The 25178-nt window shown below is 41.6% G+C and overlaps 1 protein-coding gene across 4 annotated transcripts in view; it reads right to left on the bottom strand.

The window, feature by feature from the left end:
- The window catches only part of dachd (dachshund d), a 90314-nt gene extending 69664 nt beyond the window's left edge, over positions 1-20650 (bottom strand). The window contains exon 1 of one of the 4 annotated variants that reach the window (XM_055015059.1): positions 19849-20650. In XM_055015059.1, the coding sequence (XP_054871034.1) occupies positions 19849-20405 (557 nt within the window). In that variant the 5' untranslated portion in view covers positions 20406-20650. The remainder of the gene's footprint in view (positions 1-19848) is intronic. The other 3 variants (XM_055015058.1, XM_023276650.3, XM_055015060.1) reach the window with 3 other exon arrangements.
- Positions 20651-25178: the final 4528 nt, after the last annotated feature.

Genomic DNA, 25178 nt, shown 5'->3' with positions numbered 1-25178 from the left:
TATCTAAATATAAACACAGACGATCAACAGTTCACGCACACACAAGGGCATGCGATTATCTGCTGTCCTGTAATCAGCGCAGAGTCTGAACCCCCAGAGAATGTTCATGATGACATAACGTCAGGTCAAGTGAAACCTGGAGTAGGAATGCCGTGGCTAAGTCCACCACAAATACGCCTTAGCCGATAGAGACACACAACTTGAAAGCTGCTGGAGCACACAGGCCACTCTCTCTTTCTTTTCTCGCAAAACCCACATGGGCTGACTTCTGGGACAGGTACAGAGAACAGAGCGGACATTCCTCAAAATACTCCTGATCTAGGACAACTGAAAAAAAAAAGAAAAGACAATGACAAGTTGCCGGTGCAGTGTTACTAGGACAGTAATCTAAGGACGGGTGGAAAAAATAAATAAATAACCTTTGGTGAAATGACCGTGAGGCTTGCCAGTGATAAACTGTCGTGTTGTGGGCCGCCGAGCATTTTGAGGAAAACAGCACCGCTTGGCTTATCCCTTTTCACTCATCCAGATAAAAGTTGGCGAGAGCATGGAGTCCTCTCGCTGGCTGAGTATGAAAATGTGTTTAGCGGCAGTCTTAAGAGGAGTTGATTGGGGGTGGAGGATTCTCCCTGAACACAGTGCTTTCCCTGGGAGAGTGAGGCCAGGTAGTTAATAGGGGTCAGAGCCAGGGCTGAAGTGTAAATTGGCAGGGGTGCATCAATTAGAGGGTGGCAGAGGCTAGGATAAGGAGAGGAGAGAAGAGCTAGATGGAGCGGGAGACAAGCATATAATCTTTATCACCACTGCAAGATGCTGCAGGAGGTCTGTCGAAAAGGGGAAAAATCCAAAGCTAAGACACATCGTACAAATTAATGAGACAAAGCAGCGGCTGCAATCGTGGCCAGAATGAGATTTGAGTCATCGCTGTACAGCAAAGACTAGCTTAACATGTCAGACTTAACGTGTTAAGCTCGGCTGCATCGTGCACATTTCTCTGAGAAAGACAACAAAAGTGTGTTTTCTGCATCTGAAGTGTCTGCCTGTATTTGCATGAAAGGAATAGAGGCAACCACCTGGCTAACCTGGACGCAGATGCACTTCAACATATGTAGGCACCAGGAGAAAATAACTCAAGTAGCCTCTTTTGCTCTCCTACAAAGCAACCAAACGGATCTGTTTGTGTGCATATATATGCGCCTGTACGAGCCAGTGTAACCTCTTGTCTGCTAACATGCGTGTCCTTGTGTCCACGTGCAGGAGTTATTCAAAAGGAGAGATATTTAATTATATTGTGTTCACCTATCCAAGTGATCCAAATGATTTGAACATTGAGCATTGGAGCAGACGGGCACTACAGAGCTTACATTTGCAATCTTATACCGTTTAAGTGTATATTGGAAAAAAGACAATCTCGCTTATTGAACACATTCACCCTGGAGGGCAAACTGCTACGGTAATGAACACCACACTCTCAGAGAATTACAGTGTCCTTTATCCTGCTGTAGTGGAGGATGAAAAAGGATCTGGCCGACACGTACACACAGACACGCACGCACACACACACACACAGAATGAGGGAGAGGAAAAAAGAGAGGGAAAGTGGAAGAAAAAGAGAGCAAACACGCATTTCAAGACCCCATAAACCTGTAAACAAAATCTGTGGAGCAGATAAATTATAAACGCCACAATGCAATTAAAGCCAAATTCAATTTGAGCACACACTGTCCATCTGTCACGGTGAAACAAAAGCCGAGAACCTCCATTATTACCAAATCCCTGCTCCCGTTAATTTGCTTGCTGGGAGATTTTTAGTTTCTAGGAGCGAGCCGTACTTAAATGCCAGGGTTGCTCACTCAGGGCTAGGTCCTCTGAAAACAGCCTCCAGATGCTCCCAATCAGCCCTCATCAAACTGCCACCTCTTTTTCTCCAATAAGAATATTTTTCTTTTCTCCCTGTGATCTTAATGAGCGTTTTTGTTCAGCAACAATACAGCAAAACAAGGATATCTCTGGAGAGAAGCGCCATAATCTACATTCTCTGGCGTTTGCTAATGGTACAACAAAAAATTTGCAATTAAAAAAAAACTGAAAATTGAAACATCTGAAGAAGAATTTGTATTGGAGTGTGCTTTTCAAAAAAGTTCCTTTGATCGCATTTGCATGTCTTACAGAGGATGCCTAAAAGCTCCTCTAACAGGTGAGAAAATAACAGCTGATACAGTCACAGTGTGCATCTAAGATCTTTAGTCAAGCTCTGGTGAATTGTGAATTGTGTACGCTTCCTTGGTCCTGGTGAAACAGAAGCGCTCCTCTTCCTAATCCTGTTTGGCCACTTTAGAATGGGAGATAGAGATCTGTGCCCCAGAATCTGAGAGTGGGGTTCAAGGGACTGAGCTTTCGCTGCTTTATGTCAGCGAGAAAAAAGGAAAAAAAAACTATCATCTTCAAAGGTGGAAGGAGTGTGTCAATTTAAAATCAGAAATGTATCTGGCATCTTTATGCTTCTTAAACTACAATACATCTCGGCTGATTAAAGCACATCAAAGACGGCTCATTCATTCCTCAGAGCAATGAGGGGAGATTTTAATTGCAAAATGTTAAACCTCACAATTAAAGGCTTTCTGCTACTCAGAACTAACCCAAACACAACCATTAAGGACACCATACAAATTAGCCTTAACACGAGTGAGACTCAGGGACAAGGATGGTGCTAAGAAGTGCGCTGCACAAATGATAATCTTCCATCAGAATCATCTCAAGGCACTGTCCGTGCTATTAGAGAGCGAGGATGCAGCTGGAGATGGGCTTTTCATGAGCTCTCCTTTCTTTGTGACATTTTCTCTTATAAGCCTTCTAACAAAGGGGTGGGGGAGATAAACTAAAAAAAAAAAAAAAAACCTCACCACTTTCTGTTTGACACATTTTGACAAGGAGAAATAAATACATCCATATATTAAAAAAAAAAAAAAAAACACAAGTAAAGATCTGCCTAATTACCAGACATAGATGTGTGCATGCCAACAAGTGCACACACAGAGATACACACATGTAAACACATACCAGTGAGGTGTCAGTGTGTCAGAAAGGGCTGTAGCTGCCATGATAAGAGGCTGACAATGATACTGTACAGCTATTAGGCTGAAAATAGCCTGCCAATACAAACAGTTGTCGGTCCAGCCTATTGTCAGGCTGTGGATTTACAGCGAAGCCCAAAGAATTTAGTCAACTGCACTTTTGTAGGTAGTTTCCTGAACCTATTCAAAACATTGTTTTCCCTCAAAATACTAGAGCATTAATAAAGAAAAATAAACACAGTGGCAAGGTGTGACAGTAAGTGAATACATAAAGCATGCGGTTACGTGGCGCACACACACAACGCACACACATGCCTCCTTGTAACAAGCACAGAGCCCCCTTTTACAACCCCTTAGAGTAACAACCGTGTCTAATTAAAATTCACATTTCAACCAAAAAGGGAAAACAAGCCATCTTTGAACAATCCCGTCCGTCCTCGCCCTGGTCATGAATTTCAGATAAACACTGCGATACACAGAGAGTAGTGCCACATTAATTAAAAGCCTTGATGGACGCGGCTTCCATCTAACAGACCTATCAGGAATTAAATTTGTATCAGCAGCAGAAAGAGCAGTTGAGGGGTCCCTCAGGGGGATTAATGAAACAGACTTTCATAGCGGAGTCATCAGAGCCCTGGGCTGAGGGGAGGAGGCAGGGAAGAAAGGGCCAGCAGCAGGATGTCATGTGTGGGACCGTCGCGTCACTGACCTCTCATTTCATACTTTAATAAAGTCGCACCCAGGTGTCCTTGATGCCTTCCAGTTGCCTGGGGCTCTGGGAAAAGCTAAACAGGAGGCAGCCATAACATAATTCTGAATGCTCACCCCTCCCTTTCTGTGTTCCCTCTGTGGTCTTGTGTTATACATCCATGGGCATGCACACACAAGCACACACAAACATACGTCGCAGACACTTTGCGTTATCTTGATTGTAAAGATTCTGAGCCTTTTATCGAGATGAAACTACACTTTGGTTGAGAAACGTGTGGCTGTTGCCTCACCGAAAGTATTTACTTCGAGAATTCAACTTGTGCAATGCGAAGTAACAATGTTACATCAGTTCTTCAGAACGAGCCTGTGGAGTTGGTGCAGCATTCGCCGTGTCACTTCAGCTTCATGATTTACTATCATGTGCAGTTGGTTACAGGAAATTGGAACGGCGCTGACTTGCTTTTGAATTGTGGTTGAGACAGTTTTCTGTTGAAAACAGAAGCAGATTATCTCGACGAGAAGGCAGCAGATTTAGAGATGTACAGTATGCAATATGTTATCACAACGCAGTCAGCCCAGACAGCTGCTATCTGTCATAAACTCTAGCTATTGTTGGCCACACTACACAGCAACATGTGACCTAATCTAGATGAGCAGCCACTGAGCAAATACAGAGTGGAATGGTGTCATTTTTAATAAAGCTGTTTTATGGACTCCAGTCAACAGAGCCAGAGGAACAGGCTGAAACTTCCTTGTGCAAATGATATGGCAGTAGGAGTTTCATAACTTCCTCTGCTCAGACAAGCCTGTGGCAAGTCTCCTAACAGAGCACAGAGCAGCAGTCAGAGAGAGAGAGAGAGACAGAAAAAAATAACCTCAGCCTTATCAAGATTTTACAGAGACATTTCTTTAATTAGTTTTAATATTTCTTGTTTAGATAATGTCAGCCAATTGACAATTTGGTCCCAAACGGAACGGGGGGGGGGGGGGGGACTCTGCACTTCTCTGATACAGAGAAAATGGCTGATTAAAGAGATTGCTTATTTCATTTGTTTTAAATGTATATGCATATTTTGGACAGGAATCAAATATCTTTGTACGCGCCAACTTTCAGAGCTGATCTTATCGCTTGTGCGTGAACGATATCAAAGCTGTAGTATTTGTTAAATTCAGAGGTAAACTGTTGAAGAAAAGAAAGCTATCTCCGAAACATTAATTGTGCAAACACGCTCGCAACAACTTTAGCGCTACGTGCTTCTGTTTGCTGTCTGGAAAGGCGACATGAAAAAAGTTCTCACTGGTGACGGAGTGGTGATGGAAAAATAATTAGCGTTGCTGAGGAAAAGTTTCCTCTCTCGGAGATCTCAGACAAACACGCCGGGCCTCAACCCCAAAAAAACAATGTTGATCAAAGCACGTAAACATCTGGAGCGAGGAGACTCCTGCCTGTAGCACAAAGATATCTATTTATATGTTTCCAAGATTACCACCAAAGATAACTACGCTTTACGCATAAGGGAGCACTTAGAATACCAAACGTTTAGAGTGTGTTACTGTAGCCTACCTGCATATCCCCCCACCTGTCTCTCCTCTAATCTTTGTTTTTTCACAATCCTCACTCCCACATTAACACATTCTCAGGCTTTTGTACTCATGTCGCCTCTCCCTAACCACCTATCTCTGTCTCCCCCCTCCTTCTCCCCTCTCTTCTGAACACACCTTTTCTCTTCACCGGGCAGCAGGTGTTGAGTGGTTGTGTTTACTCCCCACCTCCCGCCTCCCTGCTACCCTTCCCTCTCACTAAGGCTCTCCTTCCCTTTCTCTCTCTTGTCTTTCCATGAGTGTCTCTCCCTCTCTCTCTCTGGCAGCTGGTAGGAGGAGGGAGGAGGCTATAACAGCTGCACATGAGGGCGGGTGGGAAAAAAAAAAAAAAAAAAAAGCAAGGAAAACAGCTCCAATCCCCTCAGGGTTGTCAACTCCAATCCCCCCAACCTCTGGCGTTTTTTAACCAGGTAAACAGAGGGAAAACTGTTGCAGTCGGAAGACACCGGGGTCCCCCGTTCTATCAGCCCTGGCTGGTGAGCCTCAGCCAGAGTTTACGCTCCCAGAGGGTCTCTATATGGAGCTGTCTACTAGCCTGTGAGAGAAGTGTCCACTTAAATCCACTTACTACCATTTAATCATTTTGAGTTTGAAAAACATGTCACTTCCAAATGGAAATTGTGCTGGAGGTACTCACATCTGTTGGAGAAAAACACAAAACAACGGACACCATCAGGGTGCTTTTTTCTCTCTCTTCCTTTTTTTCATCCCTCTCAAAGTCTAGGCTGTGTGTGTGTGTATATGCATGTGAGTGTGTGTGTGTGTGTGTGTGTGTGTCGTTTTCACAAACAGCATCAAAATACATGAGATCAGCTCTCGGGCTTTGTTTGGCCCTGGCAAGGTTAGGCCAGCCTCATTCCAAATTTCCTGAGGGGGAACAGAGAGAAAAACGATTCCATGCAGATAAATCACTCGCACAGATCAAAAGACAAATCAGTGGCAAAGACAAAAGATGCTGACTTGCAGAGAACAATGGAGACAGGGAGATGTAGGTATCAGAGGAGTCGGCCCTAAGATCCCCGGCACTGCTCAATCAAACCTGCTAACCAGGGTTTGCACACTAGGTCAAACAAACTCTGCTTCTGCAATGGAGAAAGTGTATTTAAACTGATCTTAGTGGGCTATTTTTTGACGAAAGGAAGCGTTGTTGAATTCTGGGTGTTTAGTTTTGTAGAAGACACAAGTGGGACTGAGTTGCTGGCTTTGCAAACTCATCTACTAGGTTTGATTTAATAGCTACCCTGAGAGTGGGAGATGCCCCGTTTTGAAAAGAAATATGGGAGAAGAAAGAGAGATGGGGGTAAACTATTTGATATAAAGCATTGGTGTGTGTGTGGGTAGGTGAGCATGAGCACGTCTGTACGTTTTGATATATGCGTTCAGCGTGGCTTTCTATGGTTCTGCATCTAAGACGAGAAGTCCTGTCCCATGCAGCCCTTCACGCATCACAGCCCACCGTCTTCTATTAACTTCTTCAATACCAGCAATAAATAAATATATAGAATCCACAACTCTTTACCATCCACTCATCACTTCTCAGAATGGAGGTGTCACACGGAAAGGAGCCCCTTGGGAAGTAACGTGCAAGAAGACAAGAACCAGCGGCACCCTCGCCAATATTACCTTTTGATCAAACTGCTTCAGAGATACCGGAGGAAGCAACACATCACTTTTACAGCTCTGTTCTCTGCTTTAAAAACAATTCTCACAAAGGGAAGGGTCATATGAAAAGCACCTTGTAACTTAGCTTTAAAGCATATTTCATAATGTAGAGGACCAAATTATGTTCAAAAACACAGTTCACCATGCACCACTGACAGTCACTATTTGATCCCCTCCTCCGAGATCCATGTATGATAACACATCAATTTAGATTAAGGTGATATGAAAGAGAAATGTAAAATAGGTTTCAAGAGGGAGGAGCTGATGCATTTGAGATGAATAAAATGATATTAAAATTAACATGTTGAGCTTCGGCATAGTAACAATTGACCTGTGAAGTGTGCTTAACAAGAAAATATTTTAAACTGAAGCGCCGGGTCCAGGTAGGCTGTAATAACTGCCCATAAAATCTGCTGAACTCGTCAAAAAAAATGTCACACAAGCCTTGACATCGGGCTTTATTCAAATGTAGGTGGTGGGGATAAGGAGGCCGATAAGGTCAAAGGATTTACCTAATAGATTTGTATAGAGGATGAGAGCCCCATTCGGGTGTCGCGGGGAAGATTAGCATGAAACTAGAACCGTTAACCAGAGCTGGGTCGAGACCTCAGTGAAACTGAACCGCGCTCTGTTCGCTATCTCCAGTCCAAACATTTAAGATTTGATACTGCTGTTCTTGCCTGGAACAGAGGGAAAAAACAAGCCCACTGCCACAACAAAGACAGGAAATTCGGCATAGATTCCTACTTCTCTCTTTTCTCCTGCCTCTCTATACCTAACAATGCTGGTAATGGAGAGAGAACAGTGCCCGGAGCTGGCAGAGACACCTGCGACATATTTTCTCCCCCCCAACACACACCACTCACCCCCCCGCCAACACCTCTCCCCCCTACCTCCCCATCCACCCTCCCACTCTTCCCACCCCCTCGACATTAAAGTCCTTCACAGAAATCAGAATTTAATAAATCACCCCAGAGCCTGACAGAGTTTATCTCCGGGGGTCGCCTCCACTGTGCAGAGACTCACAGACAGACAAAGCCCGGCCCGATAAGATGTGAAATTAAATACAGTTAGCAGTTTGAGACAAAGGAGGGAGAGTGTCAAACCGAGCTTTGTACGACGTAAACGGCTGGCTGCTAGTCGGGGCACACACACACACACACACACACACACACACACACACACAGGCGCGTACCCACACACAAACGCCACGGAGACAGCAGGGTGATTCATTTCAGGTTTCCTCTCACATTTAGCCTCATTTGCATCATCCACTGTCAACATATCGCCTCTCCCAGATATGTTCAAGAGCTTTCATTAGACGTCCAAGGGATGACATCCTTTTTACCCAGATGCACCATTATTAATCACTAGCTCTACTCCTATGTGGACTCATCTCCATCACGGATCAAACGCTATCTGCCTGTGTTTCCTTTCATTCAGCAGACATCCCTGACACCAGCCATCACTACAGCTAAAGGAGACTTATGGGAGTGTGTTGGGGCTCAGACGACCTTATGAATGCAGTACATAAGCATTTAGTACTGAGAGGATATAAATGTGAGGATTTGTTTGACACTGGTAGGATCTGTCAGCAAACCTCCAGCTGCCTCGCACACATACTGTACAGCATACCAACTGGAGGGCTCTGTGAAACAATTAGTGGTACTTCAACAAAATGAAACATGCAATTGTGAAATCGCTGCCTGGTGTTATAACGGAGCATGATTGCAATGCCTCCATGTGAGTATACAGTAATATTCTTTTCAATTAGCTATGGTCTCCAGTTCACATCAGGATATGGCCGACCTCAGCTGTTCAAAGCTGATTTTTCCCCTACTCAGTAGTTAAGAGAAAGCACAGTCAGGTTTCCAGGAAGAAGTAGTGCGGGCTGTTTAATAGGCTTAGCCTGGTCGTTGGACCTGACCTTTCCCTTTAACAATACTGGGGCCGTCGGGCTCGGGCCTGCTCTGGGAACACAATGACCCATGGGTGAAGCCTAATCTTCTCCAACTCCATTCTCTCTGCTGACCAGACAGCCTTCATCCACAGCTTCGCTGTTGCTCCAACTGATGTCTTCCTGCTGAGACAACACTGCCAAGGAACTGTCAACAGGCCTGGCCCAGCAGGGCCCCGACTGGGTCTCTCACACAGAGCCCTTCAGGGTCCACAGGCACTGACACTCCATGCTCAGACTGTGAGTGCCCCTCCGTAGAATGCCAAGAATGACAGGAATGCTGGGTGCCATCATGAATCCTGATAACATTCTACATCTAAGAGCATGATTAGCGGTCTCTGTAGTCAGCCCGTCTATGGATGTGATTGAAAAAATGGGCTGCTAGATATTGTAGGGCTGTCACTACACTGCAGCAGCTTGTCATTTTGAATAACCTGAACCTGAACTTCTCACATCACACATATAACCATCAGTCAAAAACTGTGCCTCGGTAGCCATATTGATGGACAATAATTACATTATTTCTTATGTGTAAATTGAGGCGTTAAGATTACAGAGTGCAGCAAGTACAGGTGAGAAACTTTTCATTAACCAAGCCCTAGCAATGGAGCTATATTAGACTTGAGATCTTACAGCCACACATCAGTTTCCTCTAAAGTTATGCCATTTTAATTGTAGACTGTGAAAAGCTTTTCGGGGGACAGCATCAGTTACAATAATATCAGCCCACCTAGAGTATAAGGAAAGGAAAAGCATATGGTGATGGATGAATTAAAAAGCAATGCAAATTGTACTACAGATGAATGCATACATGTACACAAACACATACAGACCAGCTCAGATTAGTCTCAGATGATTACAAATGCCCTTCTATAAAGCCCCTTGATGTGGCAAGATCATATCAGATGAAGAAAAAAACAAAAGAAATGCCTCAAAACTCAAATGTATGCGATGCTACATTACCTCAACTTTTTAAGCGTTTGATGTGTGCGGCTGCTGACAAGGCAGTTCATTCTTTCCCAAATATTTTTTGGTTTTGTTTTTTCCCATGTTCAAATGATGTGCTGTGAAAGGTTGTTCTTTCTTCTCCGTGGAAGTAAACTATACAAAGAGGTGTTTGATCTCTGAAATCCGATCTGTATTTCTAGCATTGTCTCCAGTTCCTACTGTGGCATCTTAAAGGTCAGGAGTGAAAGGCCATTTGATAACTACAGAAAGACCTTTCGGCTTTATTACACTGCCTTTCATCTCCTTTCCTGCGGAGGTTAAAACAAAGCATTGCATCCTTTGAAAAAGAAAGGATAAAATGGATCGCTTTGGAGCCTCAAGCCTTTTTTTTTGTCACTAGGGGAAGTCTGGCATCCAGTGTACAAGGAAAACTCTAGTGGGATATGTTTCTGAGAGAGACGAGTCTTCTCAGGCACAATTAGCATATGTCCTCTCAACCTTCTACCAAACCTCTCAATGAGACCCTGAAATCCTATTGAGATATTATTACCACTCAAACAGGGCATTACACGAAACATCTAAAGCATGCACGCACACGCTAATACAGGTGCACGCATGCAAACACACACACACACACACACACACACACACACACAATCACAGCTCAATGACACCCACTTCCCACTGAATATTCCTTTCTTTTTAATGGTAACCTTGGGAGACGGGCTGCACCGGCGCGACACTTAACAGCCACTAGTCTGAGAAAAATGTTTTTGATATGCTTGTGTCATTTAATCATCCACATTCTGCCGAGACTGTGCAGGACAATTTTGCAGGATATTAACTCCCAACTAAACCCTGGCTTGTATCATTTGTGGGGCCAGTCAAGCAGGAGTCCCAGGAGGAGCAGAGACTTCCTCCTCGCAGTCGTAGTAATCTAAGGTTGACTGGGCACACTCACACTCACACTCACACACACACACACACACACACACAACCCGCACAGACAAACACACAACTAATAGACAGGTAGAACGAACCATAAAGGACAGAAGGAATCAGGGAATGTATGGCACAAATGAAGCCCTTTACTGACAGTCGCAACAGTAAAAGGATGATGAGTTTATTTGTGATTTGGAAGATCAAGTAACAACAATACTATAGCCAATAATGTAGCACAGTAAGCAGTGGCAAGAAAATGGCACTGGGTGTGTGGTGAAGATATATATATTCACAGACAGCAATATTACTTCCCTTTTCTTTTTATTTCCACACCAAAGTTAGAGATTGAAGAGCATTCGTAAAAGTGTCACTTTAACGTGATCCATTTGGACAGCTCACATTGCTTAATGGGGTAGGAAATTCATTTTTTCTGCTGTGGAACAGACATAGTGGATGATGTGATTCTATGCAAAATATATGAAGCCATTACTAGAAAAATGCATGAGTTTCAATAGTTGGAGGGGGGAAAAGTATCTCATTGCACGGAGGCTATCCCTATTCTTTAGCAGGGAGCGTCACATACACACACACACAATGCAAAAGACAGCAAAGGCAACTGATGAAAACCATTTTTGTTCCATCACAAAGAACTAGGTCACCCTCTCATAATTGTCAATCATGCAATAAATCTCTCTGTGGCACAAATGAATACGGCATTGGAAATGAGACAAAGCTTATTGGCATGCTATGTCAGCTTGACTCAATTCATCCTCCTTTTCACACAAGACCATTCACATGTGAAGTTGTGCGAGGGTGTCTTTCCCTCTCTCGTTCACACTCTCCCTCTCCCTCTCTCTCTCACACTCTCTCAGTGCACGCCACATGCACTTGCACACAAGCAAAAAAACCACACTCACACACTCCTAATGTGAAAGTTACACAGGGTTAATATATGTGGACAGACCATTTCAGCCAAGGGCCGCTTTATTATCATAACCATGTTTATTTCCATAGAGAACATGTCTCAGTGTATTTTCTGCGCTACTGTGGAATTACTGGGAACATACACAAGTAACTGTTACAGCACATTGCTTTCAAGGCGTGAGCACGTGTGGACAGAGTTTGACAACTTAAGACAGCTACAGTGATTCCAATGATATGTAAATGCCTTTTTCTGTTGACTGATTCATTTTTGCCTTTAAATAAACTGACAGAGTTTATGATTTTGAAGCATTAAACTGAGCTGTACTGACTCCTGACTTTTTCTGCTAACCTCACAGCACCAGGTGTACAGTACTCTGCTTCCTGCTATCTGATTGGCTGGGAGCATTGGCTTGACACAGCACTACAGCTCCATCCGCAGAGGTTTGTGTCACGTCTCTGAGGGCCCGACTGTCACTCTTTAAGAGGAGGGTAATAATAGCCAGGCGCCACAGCAAGTGGTGGCACAGGCGATTTTAAAGAAACATCAGGGAGACGGTGACATTTGAGTCTACGAGGAGAGAAACCCAAGCGCTGCAACCAATAAAGACTCCCACCGATATTCTCGCTAAGCTTACAGAGGGAGACGCAGAGGCAGAGAGAGAGAGGGTGAAAGCCAAAGAGAGATGTCAGTGTTAGATGAAAATGTGTTGACCCGGTGATATTGATACCCCGTTCATAACCTCTACAGGTGTGCAGTGCCATCAGGAAGCGGCCCTGGGTGTGGCTCTCTCTATGGATAAAAGCCAGATTTGCAGACCTTATCATTTCACAGGATGCTTAACGAGCTGCCTAGTTCACTTTGACAGAGCTACTGTGCAAAAAACACACAAATACAACAGCACAGCAGCCTTCTTCCTCGTCTTTAATATTTGTATTCTTTTATTATCTTGAACCTAATAATTGACTCGTGTTAAAAAAGCTAATATTACATCTACATTTTTTTTGTAACAGTAGGAACATCATAACTTGTTATTTTTTTCTTCATTTTCTAATTTAAGAAATATTTAGCTGGCAGTGACCTTAAGATTAATGACTACACTTTGATTGAGAGAATTTCCACAGTTTGAAAGACAGATCTGGAGCAATCTGACAATCAGTGTCAAATGCTGTTGTTTGATATGCCGTCCAGATATGACCTATAAATGTGAAGAACACAACCAGCTAATATGCCATTTTTGGCAAGTGGAATTAAAATACGCTGATCGTACAAAAAATAAATGAAGAGTAAAAGAAATGGGTTTCAGAAATGTAAGGAAAAATCACCAATCGCTATTATTCGCTAATGCTGTGTTTAGTTTAACTACAGCTGAAGTTGTTCATTCAGTTTGCTTCACCAGAGTTCTGTGAAACTCCAAAAAGCAGACACAAGAGAGCAGTTTAGTGCCTGGCTCAACAGGAACTTATTTTACCCACATTGTTAGTTATAATTCAATGCAACAAATTGACTGCATAAAGTGTTTCTGGTGTTTAAGTGAATTCAGATTCACATAAATAGCTGTGGGGCTGTTTTCTTAGTTTTTCATCAGAAGGTATTGACTGAGCAGATGCTTTGAACCACCATAGAATGTGCTGCTAGTCTCAAGTGTCATTAGCTTCGGGGCTTTTCCAGCTAGCGCCAGGTAAAGATTAGATAACAATCAGCCCTTTACTAGATACTGTTGGAGGCACTGGAGCCGTTCCTGTGCTGTGCCGTTCATCTGAAGCTAACAACAGAAGAAGAAAGAGTGGAAACCGATGTCATTTCCTCCCTGGTTTCTTTTCTGTGATGTACCGCTGAGCCCAGCAAGGAACACGGCTGTTGTTAAATTACATGTAACTGTTGGCTCATACTTGTGTCTGTGTACAGTGTGTGTGTCTGTCTGTGCTTGAGCTGGTCCTACTAAAATCTGAAACATTTCTACTGTGGGGTTAGACAATAACAGCACATTTCAATATACTTATATGAATTTGCTGGATAATATATTTTTTTGGCAATAATTTTTTTTTTTTTTTTTAAACTGTAGCTAAAATAGAGTTTCTGCATTCACACTCAACTCACCATAAATACATGTTGGCTTACTATTAACTAACACTTTCATATTAAACTTTAACAAACTTAAACAAAAGATGTTATTTAAATTACTTGATACTGAACAAATATACTTTTCATATTAAAAATGCTTTGTGTTGAGTGTGTCCTCACTCTCGGTAAAAAAAGAGGGAAAAAAGTTGTATAATGTGCATTACTTCACCGAAATTCCAAAAGTACAAAGGGCTTTTTGTTGGATGACATTCCTTTCTTAATATACTTCAATTATTAAGGAGGAGTCCTTTGTATTGAAGCAAAGAGCTCCAAAAACATTGACAATGGAGGAATAACATCTGCATGTTTACTCAGGAGAAGATTCATCCCTGATAGCCTCCACGAAAATGAAGAGGGGGAGAAAAAACAAGTAAAGGAAATTTGTGGAATCCCATCTGAGATTGCTTCCCTGATGGATTCCTTTTCCTGTCAGCTCAGACGAGAAATGAAGCCGGGGAAAATTAACTCCTGATACAGCTACGCTGAATTAGACAGAGAGTGGAAAAAAAACCAACACACTTTTTAAGGATTCCAGCCTTGTCATTTTCAATTTTCTGCTCTTTGGACATGCTTGTATTCAGATTCCCCAACATCTATTCGCCATATCAATCCTAATTAGACAATCTGGGCCCACGAAGGATGGGAGCGGAGTTATTTGCATAATTTAATCATAAATACTCAGTGATACATATTTCCAAATGCATTTGTACAATTATCTTTTCATCCTTGGGGCAAAAGTATTAATATGATTAGGCAATAATTCTTTAAAAAAGGGGGAAAATAGGAAACCAGCAAGTGTGCGCTCTTTTTTAAACTCCAGCTTTGGGCTATATGAAAAATTAATTAATTTCTGAGGAAAATCAATTTCTCTATGTGACCATATTAGACAGAGCCAGGCAAGGGCCTGCATTCCTTCTCCAATCAGGAAATCTCATCTGCTCCCTCTAACTTCTGTCAGTAGCATTTAACATCCTGGTACAAGCGTCAGTGACTTCCGCTATGCTCCCTAAATGTGCTGTAATGTGAAGGAGCCCATAAGTAAAGACAAGCTAGGGAGCTCTGACAGAGGAGAGAGGAGAATGAAAATCAGCATGACCTAAAATCTATTGCTGCCTGTTAGGCAATCACTCTCAAGCGTAAAATCATCAGGTAAAATCACTGTTAACAGATCTAGTTTAAAATGCAAGATTACTCACGTTGACAGATTTTAACCAGCTCAAGTCTTTTGTCTATAAAAATTAAAGATAATGCATCTTTATGATGTGTGAAAAAAATAAAAATAAAAAATGTTAATGCACTGATGAATGCACAAAGACCTGATGTTGATGTGCGATTTTAAACCATTTCATTTTGCAAAAGAATTAATTGGTAATTCAATTGCTGCTGCCGATCCAGTAAAGGCATGCAAATAAGATAGGAGCATGAAGAACTAATGCATCCAACAGGCAAATTAACAATACAGGCCTCTTTGCCATGCAAATATCCTCTAAATCCACAAATGACATTAGACAGTGTCAAACAAAGCCTCTCTAACAAGTGAAATCTGTGGTTTCAACAGTCTTGGCTCAGCTTCATTTTAAGCTACAGAAATATGATCCTAAAAGAAATGAAGAAATGGAATGTTACTTCTGTTAACTGAGCTACTCTGTGGACATTTTCCTAAAAAAAAATGTTTTAATTTGCTCTTGTTCCAACTGAGTGAATGTCAAGTCAATAAAGCAATTCTGATTTTCAAGGAGACTATTTGTTTGCAAAAAACACCTTGCCGCCATCTGCCAACTGCACAGTTGACTTGAGCACATGTACTGTACCTAATCAAATTTAGCAGAGCCCCATTGAAGGATTAAAAATCTAAAAAAAAAAAGGAACTTTAAATGCATTTTTTTTTTTTACTTCAATAAAGAAACAACTCACAATACGAGGGCCAATTTGGCTTTCAAGAAAGTACTGCAATAGATTTGGATTTTAAACAGCTTTGTATACCATTATCTCTCACTCTCACCCCTTCTCTCTCCCTCATTCTTTCTCTGTCTCTCTCTCTCCGTCGTTCTCCTTCTCTCTCTCTAATCAGGCATCTGTCACTCTGTTTTTGAAGTTATTATCGCCCAAGCTCCCTCTTGGATGTGGTTGCTGGGTGACGGGTATCTTAGCACCCACTCTGACTGGGAATGATTTGAATGGAATCCAGAAATCTCCCCTGAGTACCTGTAAACACATCCGTGCCTTGTAGAAAACAAATATATTATAAGAGAGCTCAGCAGAGGAGAGGAGGGAGAGAGACAAGCTGGCACCCTCAGTGGCAGCTCACACTGAGCGCTAAACAAAACAATTACCGTCATTTGCAAATATGTGTGTTTAGGCATAAACACTCTTGAAATAGGAACAAGAGAGGTGATAGCTCTCATAACACTCGCTGTCATATCAGTATCAATTAGATACTTTTGTTCAAGAAAAAAGTGCTTTCGCCGTGACCTGTCACTTGTAACGTTTCAGAGTCAGATCTGTTTGACTGAAACAAGCCAGGGAAAATCTATTTAAGAAGGGCATGTAAGTGAAAAGCCATCCCATTCCCAGTGGTGGGACATTGTCTAGGGCGTGTGGTTAACCTTCAGGGGTAGACAATGATTGTCAATTAACTGCTGTATTTCTGCGCCTCAGCATCGGATAGTCTGCCTCCACAAAGCAGACCAATGAAAGATATGCGATATCTCTGTACCGCCCCCCCATGTTATAATAACCTTTCAGAGAGTTCAAGTGTCACACAGCAATAAGAACCTTTTTCATCCCACCGCAGGGAAAATGAAAAGGAAAACAAGTAGCTGGAACAGAGGGCTCCTGGAGGGCTCCTGGAGGGCCAGAGTCATAATGTAGGGGAGATTACTGAACCTGGATCAGTATGGGAGCAAGAGCGAACACTGCTAATCTGGCACGAGAGTCCTTAAGAAAATGAAGGAGTCGACAATGACTATATTCCTAGTTTTTCTTTAAGATGAACAATAATTAAGTAAGCAGATGTAGTTCAAACACTCACAGTAAAACTAAGAAAGGAATTTCTTGAAAAGGAATTTTCTTTTTAAATTCAAATTTTTTAATCTATAACTAAAAGACAAAAAAAAAAAAAAACTACAACAACTACAATTCTGGAAAACACTGTTTTCCATTAAATGCTTTCAAACAGAGTTATGCTAAAGTAAGCATAGTAGGGAACAATTTGGTTGGAGCTTGTTTGTGTCCACATCAAAACTAAAGCAGCGGGATGTAGTGGTGCTCTGTGATGCTATTCACATTCACACTGAGTGCAAAATGAGAGTAGTGTTGTTTTAACACAATAGGCTGTGGGAGGGGAAAAAACAGCATGTGAAATAGTAAGACCCATTGTACAGGAGTATTATTCACTTCATTGTTATCACTCTGCCACTGTATAAAAAGAGCAGTGACATTGTGGTAACAGGGTGAGATGAAAAGCTAAACTATCTCGGGCAGCAGGCTGTTGTTGTGTAACCTGAGCGGGTTAACCGGTGAACTCAGATACTTTTTATCTGACAGTAAGTCGGTGCAAAACGGAACATCGACTTTGGAGAGGGAAGTTGTTTTCACCTACAGGGCAACCTGTGTCCTGTTTACTCAAACTGATCATTTTGTCAGCGGCAATTCAATGACAGACGGAGTAAAGCACACATCCCTGCAAATAAAATCAACTCTTTCTAAGTAACAGAAGCCTTTTATCCAGCGGATGCCTCACTGTTCCATGATGTAATTCTCCAAATGGGGCAGGCAGGCGGACAGGCCGGGTCTGAGTGATTGATTTCAGCCCAGCACCGGGAGAACCTGGCTGCTTTCAGAGACAATTACAGTCCTGTCCATGTGCCCGTAATAGCCCAGCACTTTAGCGTCATTAAAGCGACGCGAGGCACTGCATTATCCTTTAACCCCATCGCTGGCCATCCCCCCATTGACAACCCAGAGAGTTCAACCACATACTTTGTCACCTGAAGCCCCACGCCAGGCTTGAGAAGAGGATCACCGCACGGTGCGTTTCTCTCTATAGAAGGAAGGGGGGTGCTCCGTTCCCTTGATGCTTTATGTAAATGATGCTTAAGCACCAAAGTGTACAGGTGAGCTGTTGAGACGATTGCTACTGGAATGGAAACATGAAGCTGCAGCATATTCATAAGCACCTCATATTGTATGCAGATGCAGGAGGGTGATTATTTAAAAGCAAGCATAAAGAAATGAGAACGTGGTCACTGACAGCAAAAACTGTGGCCACACTAAAACTTTAAATAAATGAACTGCATGACAAGCAAATTTAGAATTAATAAAATCTTTCACTTGAATAATATCACCCTCAGTCTTCCTCAGAATGTTGTGTTATTTCAGTTTTGTCGTTTCTGGCCAGGCCTAAAATACACTCACACTTTTTTTACATGCAGCCAAGCTTTGAGAATCCAAATATATTTAGTCTCATCATACATCTTAATAACATCAAAAGGTATCTATATGTGTGTGTGTGTGTGTGTGTCTGTGTGCGTGCGTGCACGTGTGTTATTTCACACATTCCTGTCACACTTAACTATGCATCTAAAACTCAGAAATAAGTTTAATCTCTCACTATATTTTTTGCAAAAGGATGCATGTTTTTAAAGCTGAGACTCAAAGTGACTCCAAGTGTTTATTGCTATTCCCCACTGATGTGAGCCTTTCCATCATATTTGCATTTCCAGCTCATTTCTGGGTTGGAGATCAATATGGAATCAATCATAGTGACAGGTAAGATGGTAAATTTGACCAGGCTGAACCATCCTGTGAGACTGAGCGATACATCAAAGCTGGGAGCAACAGGACAATAAAAATGGCTTTTAATCAAATATTGATCTCTGCTTAAATCACACCTTTTTTAAAAACACATAAAACTCGACATTTCCGATTTGCTCTAATGGACTGGTGTATATATTTTCACACATGTAGTTGTTTACCTCACTCCTTTTAGATTTATTCCTGTGTTTTAAGGATGTTTAATTAGGATGTATTCTCATTTAAGTGAATTATCCATATAGCATTTGGAGTGTGCATTAAAAAATACACCTTCACACACTCTGTTTTCCAGCAGAAGCCGTGAGTGTACTGGAACCTCCTTAAGAAATGTAAAGGCTATCACAACTAAGAAAACATTTCACACAAAAACATTTGTGCCCTCTAAATTCTAAAAATCTGGGTCTGTCTTGTTTACTTTCTTAAAATTCAAGTCATCATAATTGAAATCATATTGCCCCTGTGGCAAGGGTATATAACGAGGGATAGCCTAGTTTTATTTCAGTCATTAAAAAAATAAAAAATGATCTAAAAGTTGCCCACAATTAAAGAAAAAAAATGCAGCGTAACATGGTTTTTACAAAGATGACAGGCTCTTATTAGTGGAATTGTCTTTGTAGTGGCAGCTCTGCACCTAAAGTTTATTCAACAGCATTGTGAAACTCAACCGATGTGTAGCCTACATTATCGATTCATTTGTTCTGAGGCAGACAGGCTATCCATCATGGCACAGCTTTTCCTTTGCACGTGTTAAAAACTTTCACTTAACTTTTTTCCACCGGTGAAGCGCGCTGGGCTCTTCCTGTCTGAACACACAGCCTACGAGCACATTGCCCTGCGATGTTTGGGATGGAGTTTGACGCACACCAATGCCGCATATTCACACAATTACTCGCGCACACAATAACAATCAATTACTAATTTCGCATAACAAATTACATCGCTCGAACCGCTTGTTTTCGTAAAGGAAAAATGTCTCCCCCTTTCTTGCTCAATGCGCCTTTACGCACGGCTTGTCCGTAAAGGACATTTAAACGCAAAAAAAAAAAACAAAAAAAAAAAAGAAACGTGCACAAGAGAGCTCTTGCACTAACCTCGCATTGGTGCAGTCGTTGTACAGAGTCTCGAAGTCTTTTCTGGAGATGAGTTTACAGCGGTTCACCCCGGGTTGGATGGCGCCGAGCCCTCTGAGGATGCGGACCTGCTCCACATTGCACACCACCGGCGTGATCTCCAGCCGCTTCAGCTTGGTGTAGACCGTATGCAGTCCGCCGACCAGGTGCTTCAGGAACAGGTCGAACGCCTGAGGAAGGCAGATGAGCTCGCAGCCGTCCACGGTGAAAGAGGCCACTTTGGCACCGCGCAACTCGACCATCTTGCACTCATTGTTTTGCGGTATGTTTTCAACAGGCGACGGGGTCGAGTACACGGGTTTGCTGGGGGGTAGAGCCGCGGTCGGGGTCGGGATGCCCGGGCTGCTGGTGGCGAGGAGCTCTGATCTGAACAGGTTCTGCCCCGGTCCGGATGGGGGGGCCAGGGATGGAGACGGTGATGAAGTTGTCGATGGCGGGGACGTCGTCGCGGAGGGAGTCGAGATTGGAGGCGGTGGGACCAGAGGAGTTGGTGGGATCAGAGCAGCCGGTACGGCCATGGTCACCTACAGGAGGGGAAGAGAGTAGCCGAAGTTCAAAGTAGAAAACCCAGCCTGCCGAGACACCCCTAAATGAAAGAATCCACGAGAGTTTAGCTCCTCAGATAAGTTGGGAAGTAAAAAGAGCTGCCGAAAAAAGGCGTGCTGAGTGAGGGGATTTTTTTTGGGGAGGGGGGGCCGAGCTGCGGGACAATGATCAAAGATAGGAGGAGGAATGACAGGAGGAAAATGAGCTGAAAAGTGCAGCTCCGCTCTGTGGATGAGTTGTTGTTGTCACACGGTACAGAGAGGGAGGAGCTAGGGGACAGTGGAAGCCTTTGAAGAACAGATAACTGGGCTCTGGCTACCACTGAAATGTTTCTGCTCTGTTAAAATATCACATTATTAATTCTGCACATGAGAGACCTGCTTACATCGGATCATAAACGTGTAACGAGTAGCCACACTGTCCCCCTCTCCTGTGCATTAAAAATATATCATACAACAGTTATTTTTAACTACCTAAACAGCAGCACTGATATCCAACAAATCCCACTTTACTAAACTGATCCAAGCTGAGAAATACGCACCAGAATATTTAGAAGAAAAATAAAACTTTTGCATTGTTGGACTTTTTTTCAAATGCCAAATTATCTTTAATGTAGAGTTTAACGCTGCTATGCATTTTTTACTTCAATTCTGGCGTTATATTTGTCATATTTTCAGACTGAGCATGCCAGTATGAGTCACTAAGGTACAGCCTATCTCTGAGAGAGCATAATATGTCTCTTTTAATTAGACCTCTCTGGTTAGTATTGGCACAGTCAATGTGGTTACAGCCTTTTGAATGAAGTAACAACACAACACAACATGAAGGAAAGGCTGTTTTTTAAAAGATGTAAGCTTTACATGCAAATTAAAATCCAATTTAGGTTACAATATACAATATGTGAAAGTAGCTTACTGTCAGATATTGTGAGTGTACAGTTACTAATCAAAATCACATTGATCTATAACTGATTGTAAGAGTTATAGAATCCTGTCAGTAGTTGTTTCACCTTCTGTCCATCTCAATATCCATGGTAACTATAAGTTTATTATTGAAGAATTGCAGGTAATCACATCAAAACCAGGGTATTCAAAAGTTAATAAACTCAATTTTGCTATATATCTAAATGGCAACGATTGAAAAAGATGTGGAAATATAAAATTAAAAAAAGTTAAAGACCATAAGTATGATAACTTTGCTTTCTGAGAATCTTCATGGCACACATGCTGCAACACCTCCAGCTTATCCAAGAGCTATGCAATTTTATAACGCTGAATATTAAACCATACTTTGCCCAGCTACGACCTGAACTCTCAAACTTTCCCTCAGTATCAGCGTCAGACAGTACAGGGAAGAAGGATAAAGGCACAGAGGGGAGAAAAGTGAGCATTGTATAATGGGGAAGGGTCACGTCCATGTACAAGTGTATTACTGCAGCTCATATAGACTTTACATGTACAGCCAACCACTGAGGCACATCATAAAGTACAGTGCTATACCTCCTGACTGTCTTAACAAATAAGTTAGCTGGTTTAACACAGTGAACGACGAAAACATGAATCATCTTAAATCAGAGAATTGGTAATTAATAGATTGCAATTCATTTGAGATTGGTGCTTTTTTCAGTTGCACAGCCAGAAAGGTTTTTAGCTTATGTCACCTTCCTTAGTAGATATATTGTATAAAAGTATATGTCAAAGTTTTCTTAGTTTTACTTTACAAGTCTTTCATCACAATTATCCGTTTGCCCTTAGATATATTTGCATCAGCTCAATTTTGGAGAGCACATCAGCGCTTATTATGTATTCTCGTTAAGTGGAAAGAGAGTGGTGCATCATCCACAAGAGCGTTACTTATCCGTCTGTATCTGCCTTAATATTCTGTGTATTTCTGGTGTCCTGTTGTGTCAGATCAGCTTTAAGATAAGCAGTGTGCCATTTCAAAATTATCATTCAGGGAAGAGGTAGCTTGTAGTGTAAAATCAATAGCTGCTTAAAATTCATTGCCAGGCAATCCATTTGCCCTTTATGTTGCTAACCTTTCACTTAAATATGCACCATATTAAGATTTCATTATATACAATGAATGTCACAACAGTTTGCCCACTATTTCTCTTGTTTGCATGGGTTAACTGCAAATCATTGCACTTGTAATGTCTGAAAAATGACTTTCATTAACATTATGCAGGAAAAGTGGAAAAAATATATCAGCCTGAGTAGCCTAATAGGTATTAAAAGGCACCACAGGATGTGTAAGATGTTTTAGTTACAAAGGCCCTTCAACAGACTGGGTGGGCTGCATGTGTCTGACCCCAGTTATGAAAACACAGCAGAACACAAACATTCAGTCTGTATACTGGTTCTGTACATTACACCACCACATTCTTTGTTGATAGAATTCAGCACAAATGTAAAAATCACGTCTGCCTGTAAAATCATGTATGGCAGCTCGTCTCGAAAGAAAACAGCTTTCTGTGAAAACTGTTTGCTTGTGATAAACATGATATTTTCTTCAGCCAAGGTAAGTAAAGCTAAATGAGAGCAGCTAAAATTAGTCTTTGCAGGAAAAACTTGTAAATTAGTGCTGAAGTTTTCAGTGTGACTGAACACTTGGTTGAGTCACATAAACAGTTAATATAGTTTTCATAAAAGTACACAGAAGTACAGTACATGTGGATGAGACTGCGGTAAACAAATGACTATGTCAAAATGTAATCACCCCACATGATGTATGGCATCAGGAAAGTGTTTGAAAATGTATGGATATGGGACAGGACTTGTGTATGATCAATGACACAGTATATTGTTTGATGTAATAATTTATTCACCCCATAAAGCTTTGATAAAACAATGTTGAAAAGCAATTTAAATTGAATTCATTTAAATGTCAATTCTCATGGTTAGGATTTTTCTATAATTGGCTATTTAATTAAAATAATTTTCATAGTCATTAATACAGCCTGCAACTTGTAGCGCACTGACGTGTTTTAATTACATGGTATTAACAAAATTGATATGCTTTAGAAAGCATGGTGAATAAGAAATAATTAGACCAATCATACATCATCCTCTTATGGACATTAAGTGTATCACAATATAATTGATGAACTTAAAAAACGAGAGAGATAAATAACTTTAATTGTACAGAGTTGGTGTACAGAGCTTGGAACAAAGAATCATACTTACGATGTATTATATTTCAGAGGCAATTCATTATCTGTAACATCACTTAGCTCTCTGTGCCCAGCACTCTCCCCTAACCTATGATTACATGACATTTGAAAGCAGTGATACTGTGTAGTCTTTTAAAATGTCCTTTTACCTCGTCTGCATAAATCTTCAAACTGCCTTTCTGCATGGGCAAATAAGAGAGGGGGAAGAAAGCAGCCTCAGACATAAGAATCATTTAGATGCTCGGAATAAAGCACTTATTGATCATGAATATTTGTTTCTCCAAGGTTATACTGCTTTGACCCCATCTATCCTTAGACACCCACCAACACAAACATGCCACTTGGGGTGAAGGGGAGATGTCAGAGAGCACTGTGATGGTGGAGGGTGAGTGATAATATTCCGAACAGTCCACATCAATGTCTTTCCAGTCTATCAGAACCACCAAATTCTCAGTCACGGTGCAAAATATCATCCTGAGACTTACTTAGGCAATCTATGCTACGGAATTGATGAGTTAATTAGTTAATTGGTCAATCGATGGAAAATTAACCTGCAATTATTTTGATAAATGATCAATTTGCACATTTTTTTGTACGAAAACATGCTCAGATTCGAGCTTCCCTAATCTGTAGATACGCTCTTAGCTGTTTGCTTTACATCACAATAAACTGACTTTTTTCCAGGTTTTGGACTGTTGGTCAGATATAGTGAGGAATCTGCACATGACAACCTAGAAACGTTTAATGTCAGTAAGGTTATGTGTGTGAAGAACATGTAAATCAACATGTGTAAGCCAAAGTGAGAAAAGAAACAAAATAAAGTCCGAAAAGTCAAAAAGGAAAATCAAATGGCATGTTCAACAAGGATATTGTGAAAATTAGTCTAGTTAGATGAATATTTTTGCAGTTTTGCCGTACACTCCCACATTTTTTTCAAGAAAAATGATATAAAATATAGAGTTAACCTTTACAGGTGCACAGTAAGCACAGGTGCTGTAGATGCACTTTCTTCCACATCTTCATACAATAGTTACAGACAGGAGACTCTGAGCTAATAGAAATGCTTCTTCACACAAAGTATGTAAATTCACAGCTTTCTGGTAATGTAACTGCTCAAAGGAGGAGCAAATGGAGCTCAATTCATTCTCAAATAGCCAGCCTCACCAATAGCCTCACAATTAGAGTAGTCACGGCCCACATCCTGCAGTACTTCATTTGATGCCACGCAGCTTCCAATATAACTGGGGTGCAAGAAACAGAGAGATTTGTGGATATCTAAATTGCTAAAGCAGAAACCTGTATAAACAGCGGTAATTACCGGGCCATTGACAGTCTCTCAGTGTTGTGCTCATTCTGCCACAGCCGCAGTGATTAAAATGAATCCTCATCGACTTCTCCATTAAAGCGCTGGCAGGAGCGATCCCATGACCTTTCCCCATTGATTGAACATAACAATCACAATTCAATTGTAATGCAAAGAGAACATTTGTTATAATGTACACGAGATGCATGAGCCATTTCCTGGGAGCCGAGAAGGGTAATCAATGGAGTGACTCTTGGCGTGATGCAAGGA

The sequence above is a fragment of the Amphiprion ocellaris genome, chromosome 11, assembly GCF_022539595.1.
Source record: "Amphiprion ocellaris isolate individual 3 ecotype Okinawa chromosome 11, ASM2253959v1, whole genome shotgun sequence".
Taxonomy (NCBI): domain Eukaryota; kingdom Metazoa; phylum Chordata; class Actinopteri; family Pomacentridae; genus Amphiprion; species Amphiprion ocellaris.
Note: the sequence above shows the minus strand (reverse complement) of the source record. Positions and strands in the feature narration are given on the sequence as shown.